Below are 26,445 nucleotides of genomic sequence, written 5' to 3' on the forward strand. Positions count from 1 at the left end.
ATTAAAATTGCACATTACACACTGAAAAGTATTGTTAAAGCAAGTATTTTTGATAGTTTTTATAATATCTAAGATAAAAATGCAGCAGTGTGTGAGAGGACCTTTAGTATTTCATCTCAGTAGTGTCTGGGGTTTTTTTGTTGTTATTTCTTTTATGTTTTTTTAATGAATGCAAACAGATAAGCAGGTAGCTGACTGACAGCGTGTGATTTCTTACACTGTTGGTTTGCATGTTGCAAGAGAACATGAAGCATTCTGTTATTTCAACAAAGTAGGACTGATGTTGACTCAGATAAGTTGGAAATTGCTTTGTTTCCTTTCTGAAGAAGGAAATTTCATGCAGGCTTTTCTTGCTGCCTTTTCCCCCCCATTGGCAAAGAAACACCAAAGACTTAGGCAGGTTTTACCCACCTAGTATGAAAACAATTGTAGAGAGCTGCCTCTCTGCTTCCAGTTGTTGTTGCTGCTTTTCTGCTTTACTTTTAAATCTTTCACAGAGAAGAGACTTTTTCTTTGTCCCCAGCAGGGACCAGATGGGCCATTTTCAAAAAGTGATAAATTTGTTAGCTCTTTTTGATTTATGAAGCATGACAATGGCTTCACTGTGCACAAATTAGCACTTCACATTCATAAAATTTCATTGTTTATGACGGTGCAAGGAGATGTTTTCCTTAAGTGTGTCTTATGAAAGAGTGATATACTACAAGAGCTTAGGTTATGCATTTTCCCGTAGTAATATCTGCATCAAGCACAACAGTGGTGCCACACTGGATATATTAGAAATACTAGAATATAAAAACAACATACAGAGATTTGTGTTTCAGAGACCCTCCCCTCCAAAACAACTGAAGAGGCATTCTTCTTCTTCTTCACCATCTGGCTCTTTTATCCTGTTCAACGAGTTTCTTCCCTCTGCTCAGATTTGAGACTCGTGCCTTGTTAATAAACTCAACCTCTGATCCTCTGTCTTTGATTTTTTCCCAGGTGTAGCTGCAGCGCTCGCCCGCACCGCCTGACAAGATGGTGGCGTTGTCACTGAAAATCTGCGTGCGGCAATGCAACGTTGTGAAGACGATGCAGTTTGAGCCCTCCACAGCCATCTACGATGCCTGCAGGATCATCAGAGAGAGGGTCCCAGAGGCTCAAACTGGACAGGGTGAGAATTACTTACCTACTTGGTTGCAAAAACAAACTATGATTGGGGGTTTTCTTTGTAAAGACAAAGAGAGAAGTATAAACTTTACTGGCTGACTTCAGCAGCAAAAAGCAATACGTTGGAAATGTTGCAAAGTTAATATTTGATTTACAAAATGTAGAGATGTTAAAGCCTCATTTGGTAGGTTTATATCTCAATTACACTGATTTAAATTGGATTGCAGTCAATAAACAAATTGTCAAATCTGTGAGAAGACTTGATTCTTTTTTTCTTTTCTTTTTTTTAATTTATAACCAAGTTTTCAAGTATTTGTCATGAGAGCACAGATTTGTGTGTTTCTTGGTAATGCTACCCAATAAACTAATGCTTGGATTAGATTATGTCATACTTTTGGCCGCTGTGCTTCTGATTAAGTCAATGGGTCTCAAACTTTTTCAGACATGAACTTTCTTTCAGAAGCCAACTTTTTTGTATATCAATCACTGATTCAAGTTGACATCCAGTGATTTAAATGTCAACATGACACTTAGAATCTTGTTTAATTGTTTTACATAAATCACATTTGTGTTAAAATTAGATTTCATTGGCTCTTTACTCTGCAAAGTTAGTCCCACAGTTAAAGAACCACTGAATTAAGCAACCATGGAATCTGAAATTTTTGCCATTACTTCCATGACCCCAGTGGTAGCTTTCCATTTTACACGAGTAGCAGGTCTGACTTATCTGTTCCATTCAGCAGCACCAAAGTCATCATCCCTCTTTTGATTTTCCATGTTTACAGACTTGCCTTGCACTCTTATGATCATTGTTACAGAACATGTGGTAAATGCTGTCATAGAGGGGTCATTATAGAGTTGATGTCATTTCATCTGATCCTGGCCTAGGGAGTCATTTTCAGTTCTTTAATGTCTAAAGTGGAGTTGTTTCTTCTCAGCTTCAGACTATGGCCTGTTTCTTTCGGATGAAGACCCCAGAAAAGGCATCTGGTTGGAATCTGGAAGGGCACTGGATTACTACATGCTCCGCAATGGGGTAAATAAACGTAACCGTGAATTATGGATAACTGACATCATGGGGCCACACACACACACACACACACATGCAGAAGCTTTGTGTGACTGGATCCTTGTGTGAATAACACTGTGTCATAAACTGGAGCTTGGTGGTCCCAGCGTCTCACACATTTTCTAATCATTGGAGTTAGCAAAATTACAAACACTCTTCACTTAAGTAGAAGTACAGATACTTGTGTTTTAAAAAAATACAGTTGTAAAAGTTAGAAGTGCTGGTTTAACTCAAATAAATAAAAGGCTAACTGAACTTCCTGCCATAATAACACCATACTAATATAAAAAATAATATTAATACAAAGGAATGTGAATCTCATTTCAACCTAAATTCGAATTCTAATGAATTTATTCAGCTTGAACATCTGTTAAGTAGAACTGAAGCAGAGAAAAACTGTCTCTCTTGCTGTTGCCTGCATTACAGATGAGTGACTTTGCCACCACACCTGAGCAAATATACGCAGATATTATATGAGCTATCATGGCTGATTTCCCATAAAGGTGGAATTTAGTGAGTGAATCTAATCAGCATCATCAACTTAAATAGAATTTACCCTTGATGGAACATAACATTGACTATGTACAGCACAGCTTCTCTGCACCCATCCAACATGGTGCATTACTGCAAGAGGACCAGTGGAACCTTTGGAAAACAAAAAGTTGGTGCACTTTAATTTGATTTGCAGGATTCTTCACAATATGAAAAAAGCAAGATTATTCTATAAATCCCATATGTGTTTAAAAGGCTTTAAATTTCCACATTGTCAAATGTCCTGGAGTAGCTGCCTTTTCCCTCTGCTGTCCAGCTTTATATCTTTCCATCTCTTAGTAAAGTTAGCGCTCATTCTTTTCCCTTCCTGGGAAATACGGCAGCTGAACAGTTAGCTAGCAGACACACTGTGTGACAACCTACAGACCAACAGTTTGTGTGTTTGCTGATATTTGGTGAGCTGCCAGAAATTTGAAATGACCTGTCACTTAAAAGAAAAAGAAAAGTTTACTCCCTTCATGCTCACTCCTCTTCTGCAGTGCTAGTTAGATTCAGAAGTATTGCAACCCCTGAGTGTAATACAATAAGTCATGTGATTGACATGTATAATTTTGTGCATTTTTATGTATTTTGTATTATGTATTTTTTCCTGTTTTTTTTTTTTTTTGTTTTGTTTTTGTTTTTTTTTTTTTTTTGTTTTCCTCTTTCACCCTCCCCCTTTTTTTTAAAGTGCGTAAGCACCATCGATGGATCCACCAGTATATTGTCTAGTTTTGTTTAAATGTGTGTAACGACAGGAAATATCTCCCCTCAGATGTTACCTAATGTAATGTAACAAGCCTGTTTTCAAAATATAAGGAGTACAAAGTTAGAGGTACTTGTGTTATAATGTAGGGAGGACAAAATAATTCTACTTAAATACAGTTTCAAAGTATTGGTACTTTGTTACTTCCCGCCTCTGCTAACAATACTTCTGATACCTGGCATTAAGACTGGGTATGGGAGTTAAAGCCTTGCAGTGTTGAACAGATCAGCAAAATGCTTCAGTGTTTGAGTGTATTTAAACATTTTATCTGAATTTAAAAAACATTTTCGATCGACATAAATTCACTAAAGAGAAATTGAAACAGCTGCCAGAAATCTCATTCAGACACACATCATGCACAGGAGGACAAAACAAAGAAGCACCCTGAGAAAATAAAGCATAAGCTAAAATTGGGAACCAAGACACTGAGAACATCAAAAGAAGATTTTAAAAGCGATCCTTAAAGAAGTGCTATAGCCAGCTTTAGATCGCTTGCCAGCTTGTTTCAGAGGCTCTGATTCCCACTGCCAAAGGCCCGATACACTCTGGTGTTCTATTTAACTGCGTATCACAGCCCCTCGGTACATTTGTGCTTGTGGTTTTGCAGCTCTAAATGGTTTCTCCTCTTTAAATCCACCAAAGGCAACTCAGGTAGAAGGCATGACTGTGACCAATTATTCTGAACCAAATCTCGTCTCATTGTTGAGATTGGAGGGGAGCAGCAGGCTGTGATAGGCAGCCGTTAAATACGGTTTTCTGGCCTTTATTCTCCCCTCTCTCCACGCAACCTGGATGCTTGTGATCTTTTTCTAAGTAGTTACTTTGACTCGCGCTCTCTCCCTTCATTCTTCTTTCTTCATTTTGCTCACATTTTTCCCCCTCTCTCTACCTTTTTTGTTTTCAACCAGGATATTCTTGAATACAAGAAGAAGCAAAGACCACAGAAAATTAAAATGCTGGACGGGGCTGTCAAAACTATCATGGTGGACGACTCCAAAACAGTGGGAGAGCTGCTTGTGACTATATGCAGTAGAATAGGTACATCATATCTTTGTTTTCTTATGCTGCCAATCCTCTCTGTGTTACAAATCTGTTGAATCTTAGCTGAACCTTTATGGACACGCACACAAAAAAAGAATAATCTTTCCATGTGAAATCCTTTTCCTCCTATCTCTGATGGGAATCCTTTCTTTCCCCAGGCATTACAAACTATGAGGAATACTCTCTGATCCAGGAGACGGTGGAGGAGAAGAAGGAGGATGGCATGGGTACCCTGAAGAAAGATAGGACGCTTTTGCGAGACGAGAGGAAGATGGAAAAGCTGAAAGCCAAGCTTCACACAGATGATGACTGTGAGTTCAGGAAAGAAATGCAAACATGAGTTTTCCCTATTTAAAAGGGAAAAAAAAAGAAAAAGAAAAGTGAAGTCTTTTACCAGAAACATGTTATGTATGGAAAGCGGCACACAGTGGCAGTTTAGTAGCCCACGTTCACAGCTCTCTGCGATATCTACCGGCTTTCACTGGAATTTGGGAGTACTAAATCTAAAACTCCTGATCCCAGGTCAAAACATCTCACTTCCTGCCTATTTTGCATCCAAGATAGGAATGCAGCTGTATTCTGTGCCTGTGTGCGAAATCACCCCTTTCTTCCCCTTTTACTCTCTCATATATAGCAGAAGATTAAAGCCTTACTCTGTAATAAAGGTGAGCCTCACCTGGGAAGGACTGAATGGAGACGGGAAAGATGGACTTGCTTGTACTTCAAGAATAAGGGAATATAGATTAGTCTGGTTGGGACCATAGTCTGTTTAATTTATGTTAATTATAGTTGACGTCAAATCCCAATAAATGTCCATAAATTCACTTTCCAGCATTTGTTTTCCCATAAGTGTGTAATGTATATAAAACAAAGATGGAGCCACCATGAACAGCAGGTTTGAAGTCCCATCTTTAAGCCTCAATTTAGCATTTTAGCCATCTTAGCTTTCAGAAGTCAAAAGTTACTATATTTGGAGGTATATGCAGCCCTACCAAACCTGAGTGGCAAGGTGGATCCATAGACACAGATACCTGTTTATTAGTGCTAAGTAACACATAAGTAAATAGTTAAACTGGCTTGTAGTACAGTTAACTGCAAAGTGAGCCTCCAGCACTGCAAACACTGTTATCAGTTTAGCTAAAGCGTAGCAGACAGCAGCTGCCTGTTTCAGCACCCATCTGTCACTTAAAGCAGCCACGCCCCTAACACTGCAGAACTTTTATGCCTTCATACAATTTAAACAGGTGAGCTATAAAAAAGGGCCACGTGCCACAAATAAGGAAATTTGCTACAGAGATGGCACGTGGCCCTTTTTTAAAAAAAAATCGGGCTAAATGTATTTATTTGCTTTTTACAGCCACTAATGTGAAGATGCAATTTGATGTTTACCAAAAACAAATACTCATAAAAAAATTAATAAATAAACCACACACACAAAACAAACTTGCTGCTGTATATGGTGAGCATTAAATAAAGAGAATAGACCTATGCCTCTTTAACAAGAGATTTCTATGAACTTGTTATTTTTTTTAATTTTTTTAGTGAACTGGTTGGACCATAGCAGAACATTCAGGGAGCAGGGAGTGGACGAGAACGAGACTCTTCTCCTGAGACGCAAGTTCTTCTACTCTGACCAGAATGTAGACTCCAGAGACCCAGTTCAACTCAACCTGCTTTACGTACAGGTCTGGAACTTACTTTTAAATGTGTCTTCCTCTCATTTTCATTTCAGCAGTTCATGACTGTTGAATCAGCAGTTTGCCAGTGTCAAAACAGACACTCGGATAAGAGTGTCTCTCCTCTCCTGAGTAAAACAGGATGTGAGCAGAAGATATGCAGTAAAATCCATTTTTCTCGTGTCTCCTAATGGTGACAAGTAGCTACAAAAATGTGCACACGGCTGGCTTTTTTTGATCAATTAAGAATTATGCAAGTCTAGAAAACAGATACAGTGGAAAATAAAGTCATAAACTTGAAGCAATGGCATGAGGCTGTCACAGTTAATTACTGACTGTTTTAATTTGTCTTTTAGGCTCGAGATGATATCCTGAACGGTTCCCACCCGGTGTCGTTTGATAAGGCCTGTGAATTTGGAGGGATTCAGGCCCAGATCCAGTTTGGACCTCACATAGAGCATAAACACAAACCCGGATTCTTGGAGTAAGCATCTGTGTCATGACGTCTGTGGAAAAACGTGTAAAATATTAGGTTTTTTTCTTTTTGTCAGAAATAAACAGAAAAGGAAACGACAAAAGGAGAGTTCACACTTTTTTCATGAATTTCAACTTCTTATTTTTCCTTTCTTTTCTAGCCTGAAAGAGTTTCTACCCAAAGAGTACATAAAGCAGAGAGGAGCTGAGAAGAAAATATTCCAGGTGTGTTCGTGTTGTCCCTTTTGATAAATGTACACGTTGGTGCACAAGCGTGAAATGGGGAGGATTTTTCAGTGTTCTGAAAATCAATCCATGAAAAATCTGACCTGCAGGAGCACAAGAACTGTGGCGAGATGACCGAGATTGAGGCAAAAGTGAAGTACGTCAAGCTGGCGCGGTCTCTGCGGACATACGGCGTCTCCTTCTTCCTCGTCAAGGTAAGTTTTTAAAATCATCCATTTGTCCTTTTACCAAATGTTTGAAGTACCAATGCCCTATTTTATTTCTTCAAAAAGTGAATATAGCCTCAAGTTCTCTACTTGCCTTTTTATTTATTTATTTATTGTAATAGGAACCAGATTTTGGAATTAGCCGAAGTGAAGCCGGAGCCTTTTATCTTCACAGCATGAAATCTGTCCTCTGGGTTTGGTGCTAACTGGATAAAGAGGCTGATGGTGGACTCAGCTTGTATAAATTGTCTGCTCCTATTTGAACTCTCGCAGCTCGTTATGTCACCTTAAACTAAGCAGAGTACCTGTTGCAAAAAAAACCAAAATCTCCCAGTGAGATGAAAGAATGCGCTGCGTGCAAAAGCAAGAACCCTTTTGTGATTTGTTTGCCGTGCATTTTCCCCTTGCGCACCTCTCTCGCTAACACACATACAAACACACACCGGCAGCAACTCCTCTGCAGGGAGTTCAGTGTGTTCCTGGAAGGAAACCAAATGTTGTCTGTGCAGCCGAGTGTGGCGCTAAGATTATTTCAGAGTGAGTAGGGAGGAAGTGGAGTGAATGAGATATACTAGGAGACATTGCACAGGTAAACCGGGGATACTGAATCTCATGAAGAAGTCCAGCTGCCAACAGATACGAGCTGATGGGAGCAATTTGCCGACTTCCAAAAGCAGTACCTATAAAACTGTTCTGACAAGAGTATCAGAGTGACTTTTTCCCCCACGTAATTAGTCACAAAGAGGACATCCTGCAATGGAAATCTCCATTTGCATCATTTGTTCCTGTCAGCTTCACCGCTCTCTAGTAGAAAATTGGATATTTCCTGGTATTACTGGGACAAGTCACTTGCGCTTTTCATTAATAGCTTTCATCACAAAAGGATAAAGAGCAAAGATGCATCTTGTTTTTTGTTTTTTGAAAAGGAAAGAAGGAGACTGTTGTATTGGTTCTCTTGCTTGTAGCGAGTGACTTGTGTATTCTTATATTCTATATATAAAAATATAGATCTTTAGCCATTATATCTGCTCACCTTTTGTTGTCTGTCATCATTGAGGTTAATTTTACGGAGCAGAAACATTTTAAAAACAACTCTGGAAAAAAAAAAACAGCCAATAGTCTCTAACCTATAACCTGCAGAGACCCCAGTGAGTTTACGGGCCCTTCAGGACTTTTGCACAATTTACCTCTTTGCCCCTCGTGTCACAGTCCATCACTTTCTGTCTGTTCTCTAACTGCAGCTCCTGAACAAATGTTTGCTCTTTCCATCGAAGAGAAAAAGGGGGGAATAATGTAATGCTTTATGGCTTAGGAAGCAACTTAAGTATAACATTAAAGGTTTAGTGAATACAGGAGATCTAGCAGGAGGTTGAAAGATGTTGACAGGCAGATAAAGACATGATTTAAGATGCAACATTTTAATTGCTAACTGGGAAAAGTTAGCTTCCCCCCCCCCAACTGCTTGAATAGATAAGTACCCATCTTGGCATATCATTGTGACAGAAAAATTAGACCTTTGTGCTGAGAGGAAGATAAATTTACATGATTTTCTTAACCTGTTAATCTGCCCTGTGCTTCAAATGTCTCTGATCGCACTTTATACCCTCAGTTATATTTTGTGCTTTTTGGCAGTGTTGTAAAGTTTACATGGATCAAATTTGTTTTTGCAGGAAAAGATGAAGAGCAAGAATAAACTGGTGCCACGGCTTTTGGGTATCACAAAAGAGTCTGTGATGAGAGTGGATGAGAGGACCAAAGATGTAGTTCAAGAGTGGCCACTTACCACTGTGAAGAGGTGGGCAGCATCACCCAAGAGCTTCACCTTGGTAAGACCCACATTTTCTACCTTTAAGCCAAAGACTTAGAGCACATTTATTACAGAAAGCAGGAGCTCTGAATACTTCAGTAATGCTGGCTCTGTTGTGGGGCGTGTTTTATCTTTTATTCATTCTGTTTGCACTGAGCATCGTGTCGCTAATACTAAATAAGAGTGACAGGCTCACGGTAAACCCAAAGATTCCTGCGGTGCTATAAAACAATCACTGCTACACTCAGCCTGCATGGCTTTTTTTCCCCTAGTGCACTTCAGATATTGAACAGACTTTTTTTTTTTTTTTGGTCAGTGTCAAAATCCCTTCTTTGTGTCAGCAACATGGGTCTAATCTTGCAGGTCTGGAAGATGCAACATCTTAATTAAATTAACCCAGCCTCTTTCCTGCTGTTAATTCGGCAGAGTGCTCTGCCGTTTAGTCCGCGTGTTTTTCGTGACGCTGTGATTTCAGGTTTGATTTGCAGCTTTCGGAAGATGTCATGGTGGAAGGTTTAGCATTTTAAGTGTGCGAGTGTAAAGAACTCGTTATTTTACTTATTTTTTAAACAATACATGTGGAAGTAACCTTTGCAATGCTCTGCTGAAAGAAATCTTCAGTGTCCTGTAAAACGTCTACCCCAAGATTGCTATTGGTTTAATCCAACTCTCTGTATGTTGCAGCTTTTTGATGTCAACCAGTGCGATGTGTAGTGTTCTAATCCTCACAGTAAATCCTTAGCCTGCACAGTGCACTCTCCTTACAATCCACGATGAAATGCATGTATAAGGTGTGTGTGTGTGTGTGTGTGTGTGTGTGTGTGTGTGTGTGTGTGTGTGTGTGTGTGTGTGTGTGTGTGTGTGTGTGTGTGTGTGTGTGTGTGTGTGTAGGACTTTGGGGAGTACCAAGAGAGCTACTACTCGGTACAGACCACTGAAGGGGAACAGATCTCCCAGCTCATTGCCGGTTACATCGACATCATTCTCAAAAAGGTGAGACATTTATCTCTGGAGATGCTGATGAATCCTCACGAATCAATATCTTCCTGTGACAGATGCATTCTCACATCTGTTGATACTAGACAGAGCCCAGCCACTGTGTCATGCAGCTCCATTTAAATAAAAAGAAGCACATGTGGAAAGGCTCATGTGGCACCGGTATACAGCAGGAGCTGGTAATAAAGCTTAGAGTGAACAGCTGAGGTTCCATGGTTAACACAATTACCTATCACTGTTATAGGCATTAGAACTGCTGTCCCCTCCTTTTTCTGGGGGTTAGAAAACCATCCATCACAGGTGTGTTCAAGGTTCAGTTGTATTTTACTCTGGATGACCTAATTTGTCATGAACCTACAAATTACCAGTGTGCAATTCTGTGTCACTCAAATTTTTGTTCTGTTATTTTGTCTCCTGCAGAAGCAAAGCAAGGATCGCTTTGGATTAGAAGGTGACGAGGAGTCAACAATGCTCGAGGAGTCTGTATCCCCGAAAAAGTATGTGTATTAGCCTGCTGAATAAAAGTGGTGCCCGTTTTACCTGAGCTGGTTGCTGGTAAAGCCTGCAAACCTGTTTGTCCTGTTTATTTTCTAAGCGATGTAGCCTCTGTTTAGCATAAATTAGCAGACTTTATTTAAGCCCAGTTGTATTCAAATATATGCTGAGTATAAACGGTCGTATGATGATGCTTTGACTGTGAGCACAATAGCACCGTGCAAGGCGTTCTCATATTATTTGAACAAAGCACAAGATTAAGTCTTTCTTTATTTCCGTGTCTCTGCCGCCTGTGACCACAGCTCAGACATCCATCTCACAGAACCTCACTTCCTTATCCTGAAAGATAATCATTATGTGAGGAAATTTTGCTGCACCGGACAGGCAAAGGCTCTGTCTGAACATTTCCTTATTAGATGTATATTAGCTCACCGAGCCACAGTGGACTCTCGGCGTGTAACTGAAGTCCTTTTCCTTTCATGCCTCAGTTGATATTGCTTTCCTGTTTTCAACTGAGAGAGTATTTGCTGCAATTGTTATTGTATTTTTTTTCTCCCCCTTCGCCCGCTTTTATCCAGACTTGTTCACTGGCTGTAGGCAATCGTCTTTAATATTACAAAGACATAGTAAGCCAAACTCTGGAAGGCCTTATCTGCAGAAAAACAAAACAAACCTTTGTCTGCCAGATGTACACATTGCAAAGACTTTTCAGTATCTTTCTGCTTTGTGCACAGTCACAAATACACGTATCCTCACAGCCAACAACCAGAAATGTGCTCGCTTAGTAATTTCTTTTTTCTTACTAGACATTTTCACAGCTATGTTTTGAACTGGGTAGACTAATGTTTTACACCATCATATTTGCAGGTCCACCATCCTTCAGCAGCAGTTTAACCGTATGGGCCGGGTGGAGCACGGCTCTGTGGCGCTGCCAGGGGTGATCCGCTCCGGCTCAGTCGGCACAGAATCACTTAGCATGGGTACCATGCCATCCCCTCAGCAGCAGATCACAATGGGTCAGATGCACCGTGGACACATGCCACCACTGGTAATGATGCCCGTAAAGTTTTCTTCCCTGTTAAAGCCGCACGTGTAAGAGGCGGTTGTAGTGATGCTGCTGCACACGTTAACTAGTGAATTTAAGAAACAGTCTAATATTTGCAGTGTAAGGTGACATGTTTTATCTTTATGTGCAGAGCTCAGCACAACAAGCTCTGATGGGAACCATCAACACCAGCATGCAAGCTGTGCAGAAAGCCCAGATAGACCTGGGGGAGGTGGACAACCTTCCACCACTGGGACAAGACATGGTACCCTGCATTGCACTTGAACTCATAATATATACTGATATTGTAATAGTAATAATATGTCTATAAGATGTGTTATTGAAAATCATGTTTGTAGCATTTTTACATGCTTCAGTGATGATTTATGGTCACCTTAGGCATCCAAGGTGTGGATCCAAAACAAGATGGATGAGTCAAAACACGAGATCCACTCCCAGGTCGACGCCATCACTGCAGGAACAGCCTCTGTTGTCAACCTCACGGCTGGTCAGTGGCTCTGGCAGGAGTCAGCACAATCTGATAATGCTTTTCTTTATTAATTTCCTCTTCAGAGCATGAATCGGTTTGTCCACTAAGAAAGCGTGGATTCAGTCTAGCTTATAGGAAAAAATATAATTAATTTCAGTCTTAATAGTAGAGCGTGTCTCTGGCGTACACTGTTCAGTGGTGACATTTATTTAAAATAAACGCAATTAGGTATTTTGGGAATTCTACATAAGGCCAGTGAAGTAGTAAAGTAGTGGTGCTCACACTTTTACGAGGAAGTGTTAGCGGCGCTATTTTCTTGCAGTTAAAATTATTTGGCCAATTAGTGACTTTAAAGGAGAACTTTTCCATCACTCTGGTGTTCATTATCATCATTGTAGAACCTGTATAAAGTCTAATAGCTCTCTCATATCCTGCTGTGGTTTGGAGAATGTGGGCTGGTGAAGGTGTCGGCTGGCTTTGTGCCAGTCTTGCCACTTCATGTTGAAAATCATTTATTGGTGGGGTTTTTTTCAGCTTAATACTCTCGGGAATTGTTTCCAATTTCTTCACTATTTTTTAGGTTGTTTTTTTTTTTTGTTTTTTTTTGCTTATTTCTCTCAGCTGAAATAGACTTATGTGATTATGCAAACTCTATCATCTTGGTTAAAGGCAAATACTTTTGATAGTTAGCTGACTGACTCAGTGAATCTTTCGTTTTGGGGTACCTTTATTATAATCACTTCACTGAGACAGTATATTTTCCTGATCTCCTCTCTTCTGTTCATTCTTAATCATAATTAGCCGATCCTACCGACACAGACTACACAGCAGTGGGCTGCGCCATCACCACCATATCCTCCAACCTGACTGAAATGTCAAAGGGTGTGAAGCTGTTGGCTGCACTCATGGAGGACGATGTAGGAGGAGGCAACGACCTGATGAAGGCTGCCAGGACACTTGCAGGGGCCGTATCTGACCTGCTGAAGGCTGTGGAGCCGGCCTCTGGAGAGGTGAGCGAAAGCACCCCAAACTCTAAGAATATGAAAATAAACCAATTTAAGCTCTTTCAGTATTTAGGTTTACTTTACATTTTAGTGCCATATCTATTGCTGCGGCAAAGCCGATGGCTACTAAGTTAAAAAGCAGCATTGTATATTCATTAATATCATCTACTGCATATGTAATATGTGGAAGGTCAGCTTTGGTTGTCGCTTTAAAGTCAAATAAGATCTGGACATAAAAGGAGGTATTAGAATAGAAGCTAAAATGTGAAGGGAGGACCAAATTTGCACACTGTGTTGAGACCAGAGGGAGGAGGAGGAGGAGGGGTGGCGGCCACATTGATAGAGGCAGAAAATGGAGAATGTGTGAAAATGAGTCCTCACTCTGGATTCCAAGCATCAAGCAAACTTTTCGCCATTTGTACTCCATTAAATGCCAGATTTTGTGTGTACGTGCCTGTGGAGCGTTTTCTTCAGTCCAAATGGGCAACCTAAAAAAGCTAATCAAATTGGTCACAGAGCTGCTCTACCATGAGACAATGGATCATCTCTGAATAATCTATTTTCTCTCCTGGTCCTGAACTAACCTAATTATATTACCATCTTCCACTGCTTGACAGCTTTAACTAACTAAATTGTTATGGTGAATCTGAATAAAGACGGGATATTAAAGCTGAGCTGATCGGCACGTAGTTTGGAGTTAGTTAGTTTGCAGGAATTTAATGTAAGGATGTTTTAATTTGTTTTGAAAAAAATCTATGTACTGTACAGCGTTTAACTGAAAACCGTTCAGCTTTACACAGGTGTGCATCACTGTGCATGCAGATAGTTGGAAAGGTGAATTGTAGATTTGAGTTTAGATGCTGCTGATACAACGCACACAACACACAAATCAAGATATAAAATGCTGCCGGGTGTTTAAATACAGTTTCACATCCTGTGTGTTTTCTGCAGCCAAGACAGACTGTGCTGACAGCAGCAGGCAGCATTGGTCAGGCCAGCGGAGACCTCCTGCGCCAGATTGGAGAGAACGAGACAGACGAGAGGTTTCAGGTGAGACTGCAGCCATTTATCACCTCACTGCATTCAGAGAAAAGTCAATGCTCTGGAACTGCCACTCGCTTAATCAAAATCACCTTGTATCCAGGGGAAAAAGACCAAAATATTGTTCCATATTTTGACCACGTTTCCGGTTTGAATTCAAGGATTTCCTAGCTTTTAATCTGGAAACAATGAAGCTTTTCTTTAGCCTGCCTTACTAAACGCGTTACATTTTTTGCTTGTTTTGCATTTTACAACAATTCAGTTAATGAGTTGAACAGATGTGGAGTGGCTAAATACGTATGTGTGTTTAATTGGATTATTGAGGCTGAAGCTTTGATGAGATTTATTTAGTTGCATATAACTGCAGACAATCCTGCACTGATTTTTGCTTCACTATAGTGTTGGTTTAAATGTTCATTTATACTGTATGCTGCTGCTGCTGCTGCAATTTCTTCCATTTGTTTATGGCTATTATATCAAATGTTATATATGTACAGGTACATAATGTTGCTAATGAGGTGGATTTCCACATTTTTTCCATGTTTGTTGCTCGTCTTTACAGGATGTCCTGATGAATCTGGCGAAAGCAGTGGCCAATGCAGCAGCCATGTTGGTGCTGAAGGCCAAGAATGTGGCCCAGGTTGCAGAGGACACCGTCCTCCAGAACCGGGTCATTGCTGCAGCCACGCAGTGTGCCCTGTCCACCTCTCAGCTGGTGGCATGTGCCAAGGTACAAAAATATGCTTTATTGGATGTGATATGAAATGAAAGTGACGAGCTCTGTTCCTTCACCAGTCGTCACAAGCATGAATCTTTTTTTTTTTTTAAACTTGACCGATATTACATTTTTGGGCCTACACCAGTACTGGTTTTTAAGGAATACAACTTTGAAATATCACCCACTGTTTTAATATTCCTGCATGTATTCCATAAACTAAACATAGATCTTCGATGTTAGGAACTTCCGTGCTAAATCCCTTATCTAACTCCTGGTTGAGAGATATTTTCCATTGCTCTGTGACACTGACAATAATTCATTGCGTTTAGCTTAAACTGTCCGCGCTCCATAATCAAAACTATGTGGGCCAAATGGGGAAAAAAGGACAGCCTGGGGAGTTTATTGCCCCCTTACAGCCTGAAGAGAATTAATGTAGGATATCCCCAATCAGCTGAACATCAGAAATAGTATTAATTATGATATCTTCTTGTCTGTCTCTTCTGCTTTAGACATGTAGATCAGTAACTTCTTCAGTCTTTTTTTGTGTGTGTGAAACAGATCACTTGTCTTTCCTTCACTCTTAACTGTGTTCTCCCCACACACAACCGATGGAAGAAAATGTTTTGTTTTACATCCAGCATTACAACAGACATAAATACTCCCACTTCTTTCCTGTTTTTAGTTAATACAACAAAGTAGTGGAGGTTGTGAGTTGTAAGCGTCATTTACTTTGACCACAAGTGTTGGCGAAAAAGATTAAATTTATTATGTTTATAATAAGGTTCATATATAGGTAATCCATAAAAAAACAACAACTTAATTGGCGTGTTATTAGTGACCACTCCCCATAACTCTGTCCTTAACTGAGTCAAGCAGATGCTGGATATTAAGGTCAGATTTGATGTACTGAATGACAGTAGCTTTGGGTTTGCTAGCTAAAGGAGCTTATAACATGAGTAACAACGGAAAGAAAAAACATGGAAATGTTGAATGATTTACAGAGAGAGTCTGCCAGATACAGGTTTTCCAATTTTTAGCTACTAAGATCAGATCTCTAATCCCTAAACCTAACCAAGGAAAAATGGCAGATTAGTTTGGGTAAAAGAACGAAAGTTGATGCACACAACGATGTGTGCGGCTGGTAAAGTTTCTGGGCTGCTTTTCCTCAGAACAGCCATCCCCCAAGATTTTCTCCATTTAAAGCAATGCATTGTCAGGGATTGTAACATCTAGTCCTTTTACTGAATCAGATTTTAATATACTAGTACATGCCCATGCCCAGTATTGTTTGGTCTGTTGATAAACTGATATACATAATAAGAAGGAGCGAGAAACTTTCATAATTACACCATTTTTGTTGATCCCCTGCAATGCTCAGGTCCTGCGCTAGTACATTGTTAGGTGGATGCCAGGCAATGTGATTCGGTATATAAATAACGTTGACGATTTAAGACATTATTTTCAAGAAATTCAAAGGATGTAACACTTTTATAAGCTGTTACAGATACATAAATGTTGCAAATGGGTCATTTCAGCTCATTGGTTGGTGGTTGTTGGGCAACATGATGATGTAATTATTTGCGCCCTATTTGAACCCTTAAGGGCCAAAGATGTACCAGTGTACTAAGTTTGACTTAACTATTAATCATGCAGGAGGAGTTCATGAGCAGGCAGACAGAGATTTTGTGTATTATAGTAAAGATCCATCAAAATTCTTTGTGTGGAAAATTATGGGTTAATTGTTTATTTCAGAAACTTAAGCAATGCCATTATTTCAGTTGTGATACTACTCACCTACATGTGCTGCAGACAGGACTCTGTGTCAGTGCTTGGCTGCGTAAACTATGTACTGGATTCATTTTTAAACTGCCCTGCGGTTTTATTTTGTTTTGTTTTTTCTGTAATCTTTTCAGACAGAAGTTTTCAAAGCTATACTAAATGGCTCGCATCAAGCAGTACTCGGATGAGATACATTAAATATGATGCTTATTTTTTAGAAATGATGTGCTGATTGAATAATGGTTTTTTTGTTTTTTGGGGGGGGCATTCAGTTTGTCTTGGATGTGAATATTACACTTTGAATCTTAAAAGAAAAACTCTTGGGAAAGACTGCATTTGGTTTCCTCTTTGCGATATAATCACAAAAACCGTGTTGTAGATTTGATAAAAACTAAATGATTTCCTCAAATATTAGAATTACCTATCATTTTTTCTGCAGCGCAAACTTCCATTTTTATAGAGTGGAAAAAAATCAGTATACGCTAAGGCACTGATAAATACCCTGTGCCCTCATCATATTTGTGCATCTGTAATTGTACAGCCCACATGTCTCTAATTAGTTTAAATGCCCTCCCGGCTCCTAATCTGAATAGTTGCATTTACAAAGCAAATCCTCACCTCTGTTCATAGCAGTGTGATGAGAGCCATATGCTCAAGTCCTTTTAAATTTATGTTTTCTCTCTTCTTCGGTTTTTTGTTTAATTAATGATGAAAGAGTGCTAAAGTGGTACATTTATTTCAGTGTAAATAAGCTTCCTGTTTGTATTTGAGGCCCTTTTATTTAAAAAAAAATTGTTTTTGTATTGCATTTCTCACACAAAAGAGGTAATTATATTTTTTTTCATCTTTATGTTGACGTAGGTGGTAAGCCCAACTATCAGTTCTCCAGTTTGCCAAGAGCAGTTAATTGAAGCTGGAAAGCTTGTCGACCGCTCGGTGGAAAGCTGCGTCCAGGCCTGCCTTTCAGCCACAGAAGATGGTGAACTTCTCAAGCAGGTTAGTTTGGTTTAGTTTAGATCAACATTGCGCCAAACCTTTTGCTGCCTGGTGGAATAATAAACAATGCATCTCTTGTGTTAAAGGTGAGTGCAGCAGCCAGCGTGGTTAGCCAGGCTTTAGGAGATCTCCTGCAACATGTTCGCCAGTACACCTCAAGGGGAGAACCGATTGGGCGCTATGACCAGGCAACGGACACCATTATGACTGTCACTGAGAGTATTTTCAGCTCAATGGGAGATGCTGGTGAGTCCAATGAAGGAGAATTTTCTAGTACTTTCAAATCTGAAATATGCTGTGTATTCAGTGCATGTACAGTACCACGCTTCCTCACTTGAAGTCAGGAAGGGTGGAAATGTATGAGGAAGACAGGAGTGACAGACAAGTACTGTATGTGAGTGTGGTGTAGGACATGTATGAGGAGGCAGTGAGACAGTGATGAGGTATGTGCTAGACGTGACAGATGGGTCCAAGGTGGTGGTGAGATTACATCAGGGATCAGCTCTGAGCCCCTTCTTGTTTGTGATGGTGATGAGCAGGTTGACAGATGAGGTCAGGCAGGAGTCTCCATGGACTCTGTTGCTCACAGGTGACATTGTGATGTGCAGTAAGAGTAGGAAGCAGGTGGAAGTATGCTATGGTTAGAAGAGGAATTAAAGCCTCTAAGAGCCAGTGTGTGAGAATGAAAGGGGGAGGTAAGTGGAAAGGTGAAGAAGCAAGTTAAATACCTGGGGTCAGTCATCCAAAGCAATGGACAGTGTGAGCGTCATGGGTGATTTGTGACAGGTGAAGGTTTACAAGGTGGTAGTGAGACCTGCTATGATGTATGGAGACAGCGACACTGATTTAAACAAAAAAGGAGGCAGATTTGCGGATGCTAAGATTTTTGTTGCGATTGACCAGGATGGACAGGGCTAGAAACGAGGACATCAGAGAGACGGCACAGGTTGAGCGGTTTGAAGACATGAGACAGTTTGGACATGTGCAGAGGAGGGATAGCAGATACAATGGACAAAGGATATCGACGATGGAGCTGTTGGGCAGGAGAAAAGGGAAAGACCACAGAGAAAATTCATGACTGATGTGACAAAAGAGGATGGAGGCAGATGAACTGGTGGGGCGACCAGATCATCTTCAACTCTGGGTTAAGTGCTCATTTAGAAAACTCAGCATGCTAATATGCTAAAACTGAGACAGTTACAAAGTAAACTTGTTATGTGTCTTTGTCCTACTGATGACCTGTTTCCATCATCCAAATTTAGAAGTATTGTGGAAGTAATTGCTGATAATCTGGAGAAGGGGAAAAAAACGAATGCCAAGAAATTAAACAATGACTAAAACACATTCAGTGGCTTCTAAGCAGAGCTCATAGCTACTAGCTGATAAGTGCCATCTAAGCTGTCCAATTCTGAAATCAAGTGTCAACGTTGACCTATCAACACTTTTAACCCACGAGAGCTGAATCGGCCTGAAGCATCCTCCAAAAAACCAGCCATAAGTATATAAATAGTCACCACAGCCTACTCGTGGTAGGCTACTCGAAACTCAACCTGTTATTCTAAGAAGTTTGAGTTTAAATAGACAAATGCATTAAAACAGTGCCTGTGGGTGCATTTTTCTTTTAAAAAAACTGGCTTACCACGTCTCTAAGGCTTGCAGTCCCTGAGTAGATGCTTTTGTGTATCTGTGCCTCATCCTGTCTTCTCCTCTGACAGACTGACGTGATGCTGGGTTTGAATGGACTCCTGTCAGCCGTTGTGAGTCCACAGAGAAAAGCTGACAGTGATGTTAACAAGTCTGACAGTAGAGAAAGACCAATAGATAGATATAGATGCACTGAGAATGTCAGGGCCTGGAGGTCAGGTCTGACAAAGTGATTGGCCTGACAGTAGAAATTGCTGTTTATTCTTCTGAGAGCGAAATAAAAGAGGAACGACAGAAAACGCCGCATTTGAACTGGTTGTCAAAGACGGTATGTTATGTTATGTCACACCCAGTATAAAAAAGATAAAGTGTGAAGAGCATAAAAGCAGTCACTCCGTCAGTAGTGTCCGTTTGAAGGATCACCTTAGACATTCACAGGAATTACAGAGGCTTATCGTAAAGTAGCTTTTAGGGTGTGTGTCTTTGACACATAGATTATAAACAATAATTTCTTTCATCATTTTTTATTTTTTTAATACTTTAGTCTATATTTGTAGACTTAGTCTAGGAAAGTTTGAAAAGTGCTAGTAATATTTACATTCACTTGTTTCTTTGTGTGTCATAAGGGAGATATAAAGTCCTCCAGATCTTGTTAGGAATACAACTCTTCACCCACACTGAGTGAAACATGTTTGTATATTTTCTTTCTCTCCCACCAGGCTCTCTTTTAAGAGGCCCTTGTTACACCTCAGTGATATTTATTACTTCAGACCGTGGTAATACAAGTGAATGCACAATCAGAAAGCTTAAAAATCCTGTATCTTACCTTATACTTTCTTGGGTTTAAAATTTCCCTCAAAAAAGGTGTTTTGGTCAGTGTGAGATCTGTTGGGCTTTTTTCTTTCCACTTTGTCACCAGAAGGATTTTATCTGATTCTTTTGAACGTTTCCCTGAGCTTACCTGAAAACCTGTGTACCTGCAAGCAGGATTTCTAATATCACTTGTAGTTTAAAAGCTGATCCTCACTCATCACGGTGCTTATACCTCATATGCACGTCTTTTAATAATGTAGTTGGAGTCTTGAACTTGAATCTTTGTAAAGATTTCTGCCTTTTAGTTAATTGAGCTTTTTTGTGGCAAAACCACAGAAACAAAAAGATTGCTCAAAGCAGTATACTTTTATGTAAGCTTAAAAATGCCTGAAGGGGATCTTTTATGTTGTCTTACTGCTAGAAAATTCAAATATTCCAAATTAAAAATCAATACTGTCTTGTTAAAATGTTTATCTCCTCCGCTAGGGTTTGCCAGCATGGGAACATTATTGCATCGTTATCACTAATCAGTACAAAAGAAAGCAGTTGTTGAAAAGGGTTTGACTAATATTGCAAGTGGTTAAAGAAATTTTAAATGTTGTTATCCAAATTGTTCATTATTCAGTAAACTTGGAAGCATTTGCAGTAAAGAGATCTAAAAGTACTCAGTACAGGTTTCTTAAAAACAAGCAACCACCCGGTCTTTTTTTGAAACCTCTAACCATTTAGAGTGGAGGGGACTCGAGTCTGTCCCAGCTGACATTGGAAGAGGCTGTGTACACCCTGGATAGAGTCCATCACTGGGCTCCTGAAATTGAACAAAATTCCTAAGCCAGCATTATTTTTTTGTTTTATTTTATTCCTCCTAAGCCAGAATTTCATACTTTGTTGAACTCTTTTTTTTCTTTTTTGCTTTTGCTGGTGCATGGTTGTACATCTTGGTGTTTAAATACCTCTTGTTCATAATTTGTAGGGTTGCACATCACATTAGTAGGAAACATTCACTGACATAATTTTAATCCATTCATTGAGTAAACCACTCCACGAGGAGGGGTTAAAGGAGCCTGTCATTAGTAGGAATTTTACATTTGCCCACGTCTCATCTGTCTCTGTCTCCCCCCATCTCTCCTCTTTAATCCATCGCTGCGTTTCTCAGGAGAGATGGTGCGTCAGGCTCGAGTCTTGGCTCAGGCCACCTCCGACTTGGTGAATGCCATGAGGTCCGATGCAGAAGCCGAGGTCGACGTAGACAATTCTAAGAAGTTGCTGGCAGCTGCTAAATTGTTGGCTGACGCCACAGCAAGGATGGTGGAGGCAGCAAAGGTAAGAATCATATTTATTAAATGGTGAATGGACTGGTTCTTATATAGTGCTTTTTTTTTTAGTCGACTTGAGCAATTAAAGCACTTTATCCTACACACAAGCACTTTTTTTTGCATCTAAGTGCTTTCCATCTAACATTCACTCTGCGATCAAGGGATCAGTGGCAGCTCAGGGTTCATCATCTTGCCCCTTTAGTATGCAGACTGGAGCAGCCAGGTATCGAACCAGCAACCTTTCAATTAGTGCTCTATCTCCTTAGGCTAAAATTTCAAAAACGTACCTGTTTATCTTTTTTTTGGAATTTGGCTTTGATACCTATTCTGTCCCCAAAAAGACTGAACTGAGCTAAAGATTTCATTTTAATCTCAGTAATGGCATTTTTAAGATTGTGTAAAGATCCAGTGGGTTTGGCTTTGCTTCTCTGGTATGTATAAAGTGACCTTTATAGTGACAGCAGAGGGGAAAGAAGCAGAACCAGAGACCCCAAGAGGGAGGTAGGTGTGTGTGTTCACACAAAGGGGAAAGACCAAGAATGTCACTCGGGAGGTTATTCTGCTTGGTCTTGTTGGCACGATTCTTTAATAAAAGATGACCTTAAAAACTTTTTTCAATTTAAAAAGAAAAAAACCCCTCTTGATCTTTATTTCTAGGCTGCTTTTCTCAAAGTCAACATCTACACGGTCTTGTTAAGCTGCATATTGAATCGTTGTTGGTTAATGCTGTGTTAATGTTGTGTTAATTACTGTTGCTGGTTTAGTGACACTGCTCATTCTTTTGTACTTGTAGAGTTGTGTATTAGAGTTATTTTATTTTAAATATTTAGAAATTACACATTAAAAATCTAGGCCTTGTTTAGTTTATTTATGGACACTTGGAGTTGTGTGAATAGTGACTTTTATATTGCTAAAATTTGTAACATTCAGGCGGTTTTGGAGCTCACTGAGAAACAAATTATACTTTGAAATGAAATGAAGAAAATCCTGCTCTCTTAAACCTTTCTCTTGTAAACAGCAATAGTTGAGATTAGGAATTACTTTGAAGTACAGAAACAATAATCAACTAAAGTGTAAAATTCACAGAATTGGTCTGAAGCAATAGATTGTTTAGTTTTCTCTCATCTACTTATTTCTTCATAACTTTTTTATGAAAGCAACATTAAAATTGCGAGGACATCAAAATTCTTTCTCCCCAGACTTTTGAGGTCAGGCGTAGCTTTGCCTCTTATCTCATCGTCTTCTATCCAAATTATTTATCTGCTATCTTTCTACATCGGTCCCATTATCTGTCAACAGAATCTCACGCTGATATTAATAACTCTCAACTCCCACCATGAAAATTAAATGATGCCCTCCAGCTGGTTGGTAGAGTCTGATGCCAGACTTATCACCATCACAGCTGTATGTTTATCCGTGTGAATGGAAGCTGAGACCTTAGCCAACCATTGCCTTGGTAACGGGTTTAGCATATTTAGCTTATTTCTTTTGCTCCAAATTGTAAAATCAATGCTGATGCTTGAGCACTGTTGATTTGCTGAAACTCGCGTGCCTTGCTGCTATTAAACAAACTCGGATTTTAAAGACTAGTTCCCCAGGATGAATTCTTTCTTGCAAAGTGTTGTTACACCCTCTGGAAAACATCACTTTCTAATAATTATGCAAATTGGCTGCTCTATTTAAATGGTGTCAGCAGTTGCCAACAGGCAGATGACAGCTGCAAACTGCACCGACTCGAAACCGGTTACTAACAACATTTTTACTCTGATTAATGCTCTTGGAGCACAAAATGAGTTTTGTTTTTGTCTCTGTACTCGTGATATATTGGGTCGCAGTGACTTCTGCCAGTAGCATCAGTGAGGTTAAATATTTCTTTAATGACATGTGTTGTCATGCACACCTTCCTCTCTGTGTAGCTGCAGGTGATGCTCCCCATTAATTAACTTAATGGCAGCAGGCTGAGCTTTCTCTCCAGCAGCAGGAGACGGGAAGGTGCGAGTACCCAGTAAACATGTACTGCTGTATGTATAAACAGGAAGATGGAAAAGCTTCTTGATATGAATAAACAACAGCTCCTGACATTTAGCCGTCTACAAAGAAATGATTGTTTGCTTCAGGTTGAGCAATGGGAAAGTCATTTTCAAAGATTTCTCTAGACTGGATGTTCTAAGATTATTTCTTCCTGCCTTGCCTATCTGTCATGTATATGCTTATCTGTGTGTGTGTTCTCAGGGAGCAGCAGCCTACCCAGAGAATGAAGACCAGCAGCAGAGACTGAGGGAGGCTGCAGAGGGGCTGCGTGTGGCCACTAATGCTGCTGCTCAGAATGCCATCAAGAAGAAACTGATCAACAGACTGGAGGTCAGCAGAGCAAAATTAGCCGTTGCACGTCGACCCAAGTGAATCAGCTACCACAGACAGATGATATTTCTTCCTGAATTTAGCCTGGGAGGTGATACAGTGTTATCTCCAGCACCAATTCTAAATGTCACCATCTCCAAAGTTGTATTAGTATTAGGATACTGTGTCACCGTCTACAAAGTTCAAATGAGGCACCAAAGATTAGGGAAGATGAGATTTTGATGTTTAGTAAGCTGTTTTTCACCATTTAAATGTCAGGTTTTAAATATTTGCTTCAGTTTGTTTATTTATTTATTTTTGCCTGAAATGGGAAAAGAAGTACAATCGAAATGGATCGAAAGTTGCTCGTATGCCTTAAGGTTGCTTGACTCACAACTCAATATCGCCTCAAATAATAATGTTGAGCTCGTTCAGAAGGATTGATTTTGTTGGTTTATTTAATTACATTTTTTAAACGCACTTTCCTTGTGTATAGTCTTATTACGTAACATCTTTTTTTTAAATATAAGAAGAAAACGTATGAGAACACAAATCCCACTCCTAATTATTAGTCTTTTATGCTGCATATTTAGCAGCCTATTTACATTTCAGCATCCAGAAGCAGAGGAGTGAAGAGAGTGTGACACCGTGACTGCGAAACCATATTCTACATGTGATGTTTGTGTGGGTCTTGTCATTATTCCTCAGAATGCTGCCAAGCAAGCTGCAGCTGCAGCCACACAGACAATCGCCGCTGCTCAAAACGCCGCCGCCTCCAACAAGAACACAGCTGCTCACCAGCAGCTGGTGCAGAGTTGTAAGGTGAGGGATGTTGCTAACAGCGGGGTGCCATTTATTTTTGGTGGTTTTGGCTTTTTTTTGCAATGTGAACTGCATTGAAATTTGTGCTTCATACTATGTTTCTTTCATATCTTTATGGTAATGTGTCTCCATGTTTGTTTGTGTGTAGGCAGTTGCAGATCACATCCCACAGCTTGTCCAGGGAGTCCGTGGCAGCCAGGCCAAACCGGAGGACCTGAGTGCACAGTTGGCCCTCATTATTGCCAGCCAGAACTTCTTACAGGTGCAGCCCTTTATGATCTTTTGGTTTGCCTGTTTTGCTGGTGTGGGGATTGTTAAAAGTTTATGTGCCCGCACTCGTACTGGGTAACTTCAGTCCTACATTGGAAACCAGGCTGAAAGTATAAATAGTGCTTCTGTCATGTGGGGACGTTAAAAATAGGCCGGTAACCTCTTTTTGGTGTTAGCGGGCGGTTAGAGAAATATAACCAAGTCTGTGAAGTACACAGTGCTTTGGTTGCTTGATTCTCTAAGGGAAAGCGTTCCGTTGAGCCCTATAAGATTTAAATAAATAAAATTTTATTTAGAATTTAAATTAATGGGGTTTTTTGGGGGGGGGTTTTCCCTGTCTTTCCCACGTCTCTCTCTCTCTCTGCAGCCTGGCAGTAAGATGGTGACCTCGGCCAAGTCATCTGTTCCCACGGTGACTGATCAGGCTGCAGCCATGCAACTGGGTCAGTGTGCCAAGAACCTGGCCACCTGCCTGGCGGAGCTGAGGACGTCTGCACAGAAGGTAGAACATAGACACGCACGGGAATTCTCGCATTCCCATGCGTGCATGTAGGAATTTATTCTTGCATGCATAGTTTTCACAAAATCGCTGGATGTTGGACATGCCAATTGCATGTGCAAGAAAGTATTTTACCTTTGTGGATCATATAAAAATGTTAGACCTCATAGAAACAGACAAAAAGTTAATTTCTGTTCAAAGATCTTTGCTCACAAGTGAAACAAAACAGCTGTAATTGACCATATACTTGCTTTTTTTCTAGGCTCATGAAGCTTGTGGCCCCATGGAGATAGACTCTGCCCTTACAGCCATCCAGACCCTAAGAAGTGAGCTACAAGATGCCAAGATGACTGCTGTGAATGCCCAACTAAAACCACTTCCTGGAGAATCAGTAAGAAACATTGTAGCCCCATAAAACAGAGTCAGGACTCAGCTGCACTAGATTCAAGACATGCTCATGCTTCCAGGGCATGAAGCATGAGCATGTATGAGCTTAGAAGTGATAGTTTACAGGCTAATATTTTGTTTTCAGTTACTAAAATACAAAGCCTCTATTTTCTCTTTTTTCCCCCCTCTCTAGTTGGAGAAGTGTGCTCAGGATCTGGGCAGCACCTCCAAGTCTGTGGGATCCTCTATGGCTCAGCTGCTCACCTGTGCTGCACAAGGAAATGAACACTACACAGGTTGGTACTGCTGACATCATTCCAGTAAAAAAAACCTTCAAACCGAGGCAAGAGGAAGAAATCTTTATCATTTTAGGAAACTACATACAACCTTTCATCTATTGCCTCAAGAAGGCCTACTTCTTTATTATAAACCAACTAGACCACAGCTTGATGTCGCACCTTAATGAGCTGAATTTATGGTCACTAGTTGTCTTGACCTTTCTCAAGTTCATCCTGTGCTATTATCTCTTGCTTTCCTCTCCAGAATGTAACACACACACACACACACACACACGCAAGGCTCGCTGGTGATTTCATTAGCTTTAACAGTATCCTCGGTTAGAGCATAGCCCAAAGAACCAGAGGAGAAACGCACCCATCACCTGGAACCCATTTTTTCTCCCCCCCCCCCCCCTTGAGTAATCTTGTTATCTGAACCATAATGTGGTTTCATTCCATTTGTTTTATCCTATCCAGCTAATTTGTTGTGGATGAGATGTCACATTTCTCATGAGACTCTCATTGTCGGTTCCTGTCTGTGAGG

At 40.2% G+C, this 26,445-nt stretch overlaps 1 protein-coding gene across 3 annotated transcripts in view; it reads left to right on the forward strand.

The window, feature by feature from the left end:
• Positions 1–26,445, forward strand: part of tln2a (talin 2a) — a 98,346-nt gene that overhangs the window by 44,128 nt on the left and 27,773 nt on the right. For all 3 annotated transcript variants that reach the window (XM_005447563.4, XM_025907234.1, XM_025907231.1), the window contains exons 3-28: positions 985–1,156; positions 2,091–2,188; positions 4,427–4,556; positions 4,718–4,870; positions 6,102–6,244; positions 6,592–6,719; positions 6,871–6,934; positions 7,045–7,149; positions 8,832–8,987; positions 9,860–9,961; positions 10,385–10,461; positions 11,327–11,507; positions 11,656–11,769; positions 11,904–12,012; positions 12,796–13,004; positions 13,950–14,048; positions 14,602–14,769; positions 17,398–17,532; positions 17,619–17,778; positions 21,146–21,312; positions 23,538–23,666; positions 24,354–24,467; positions 24,616–24,729; positions 25,105–25,239; positions 25,499–25,627; positions 25,817–25,919. In XM_005447563.4, the coding sequence (XP_005447620.1) occupies positions 1,021–1,156; positions 2,091–2,188; positions 4,427–4,556; positions 4,718–4,870; positions 6,102–6,244; positions 6,592–6,719; positions 6,871–6,934; positions 7,045–7,149; positions 8,832–8,987; positions 9,860–9,961; positions 10,385–10,461; positions 11,327–11,507; positions 11,656–11,769; positions 11,904–12,012; positions 12,796–13,004; positions 13,950–14,048; positions 14,602–14,769; positions 17,398–17,532; positions 17,619–17,778; positions 21,146–21,312; positions 23,538–23,666; positions 24,354–24,467; positions 24,616–24,729; positions 25,105–25,239; positions 25,499–25,627; positions 25,817–25,919 (3,358 nt within the window). In that variant the 5' untranslated portion in view covers positions 985–1,020. The remainder of the gene's footprint in view (positions 1–984; positions 1,157–2,090; positions 2,189–4,426; positions 4,557–4,717; positions 4,871–6,101; positions 6,245–6,591; positions 6,720–6,870; positions 6,935–7,044; positions 7,150–8,831; positions 8,988–9,859; positions 9,962–10,384; positions 10,462–11,326; positions 11,508–11,655; positions 11,770–11,903; positions 12,013–12,795; positions 13,005–13,949; positions 14,049–14,601; positions 14,770–17,397; positions 17,533–17,618; positions 17,779–21,145; positions 21,313–23,537; positions 23,667–24,353; positions 24,468–24,615; positions 24,730–25,104; positions 25,240–25,498; positions 25,628–25,816; positions 25,920–26,445) is intronic.

This window comes from Oreochromis niloticus, linkage group LG1 (assembly GCF_001858045.2).
Source record: "Oreochromis niloticus isolate F11D_XX linkage group LG1, O_niloticus_UMD_NMBU, whole genome shotgun sequence".
Classification (NCBI taxonomy): Eukaryota; Metazoa; Chordata; class Actinopteri; order Cichliformes; family Cichlidae; genus Oreochromis; species Oreochromis niloticus.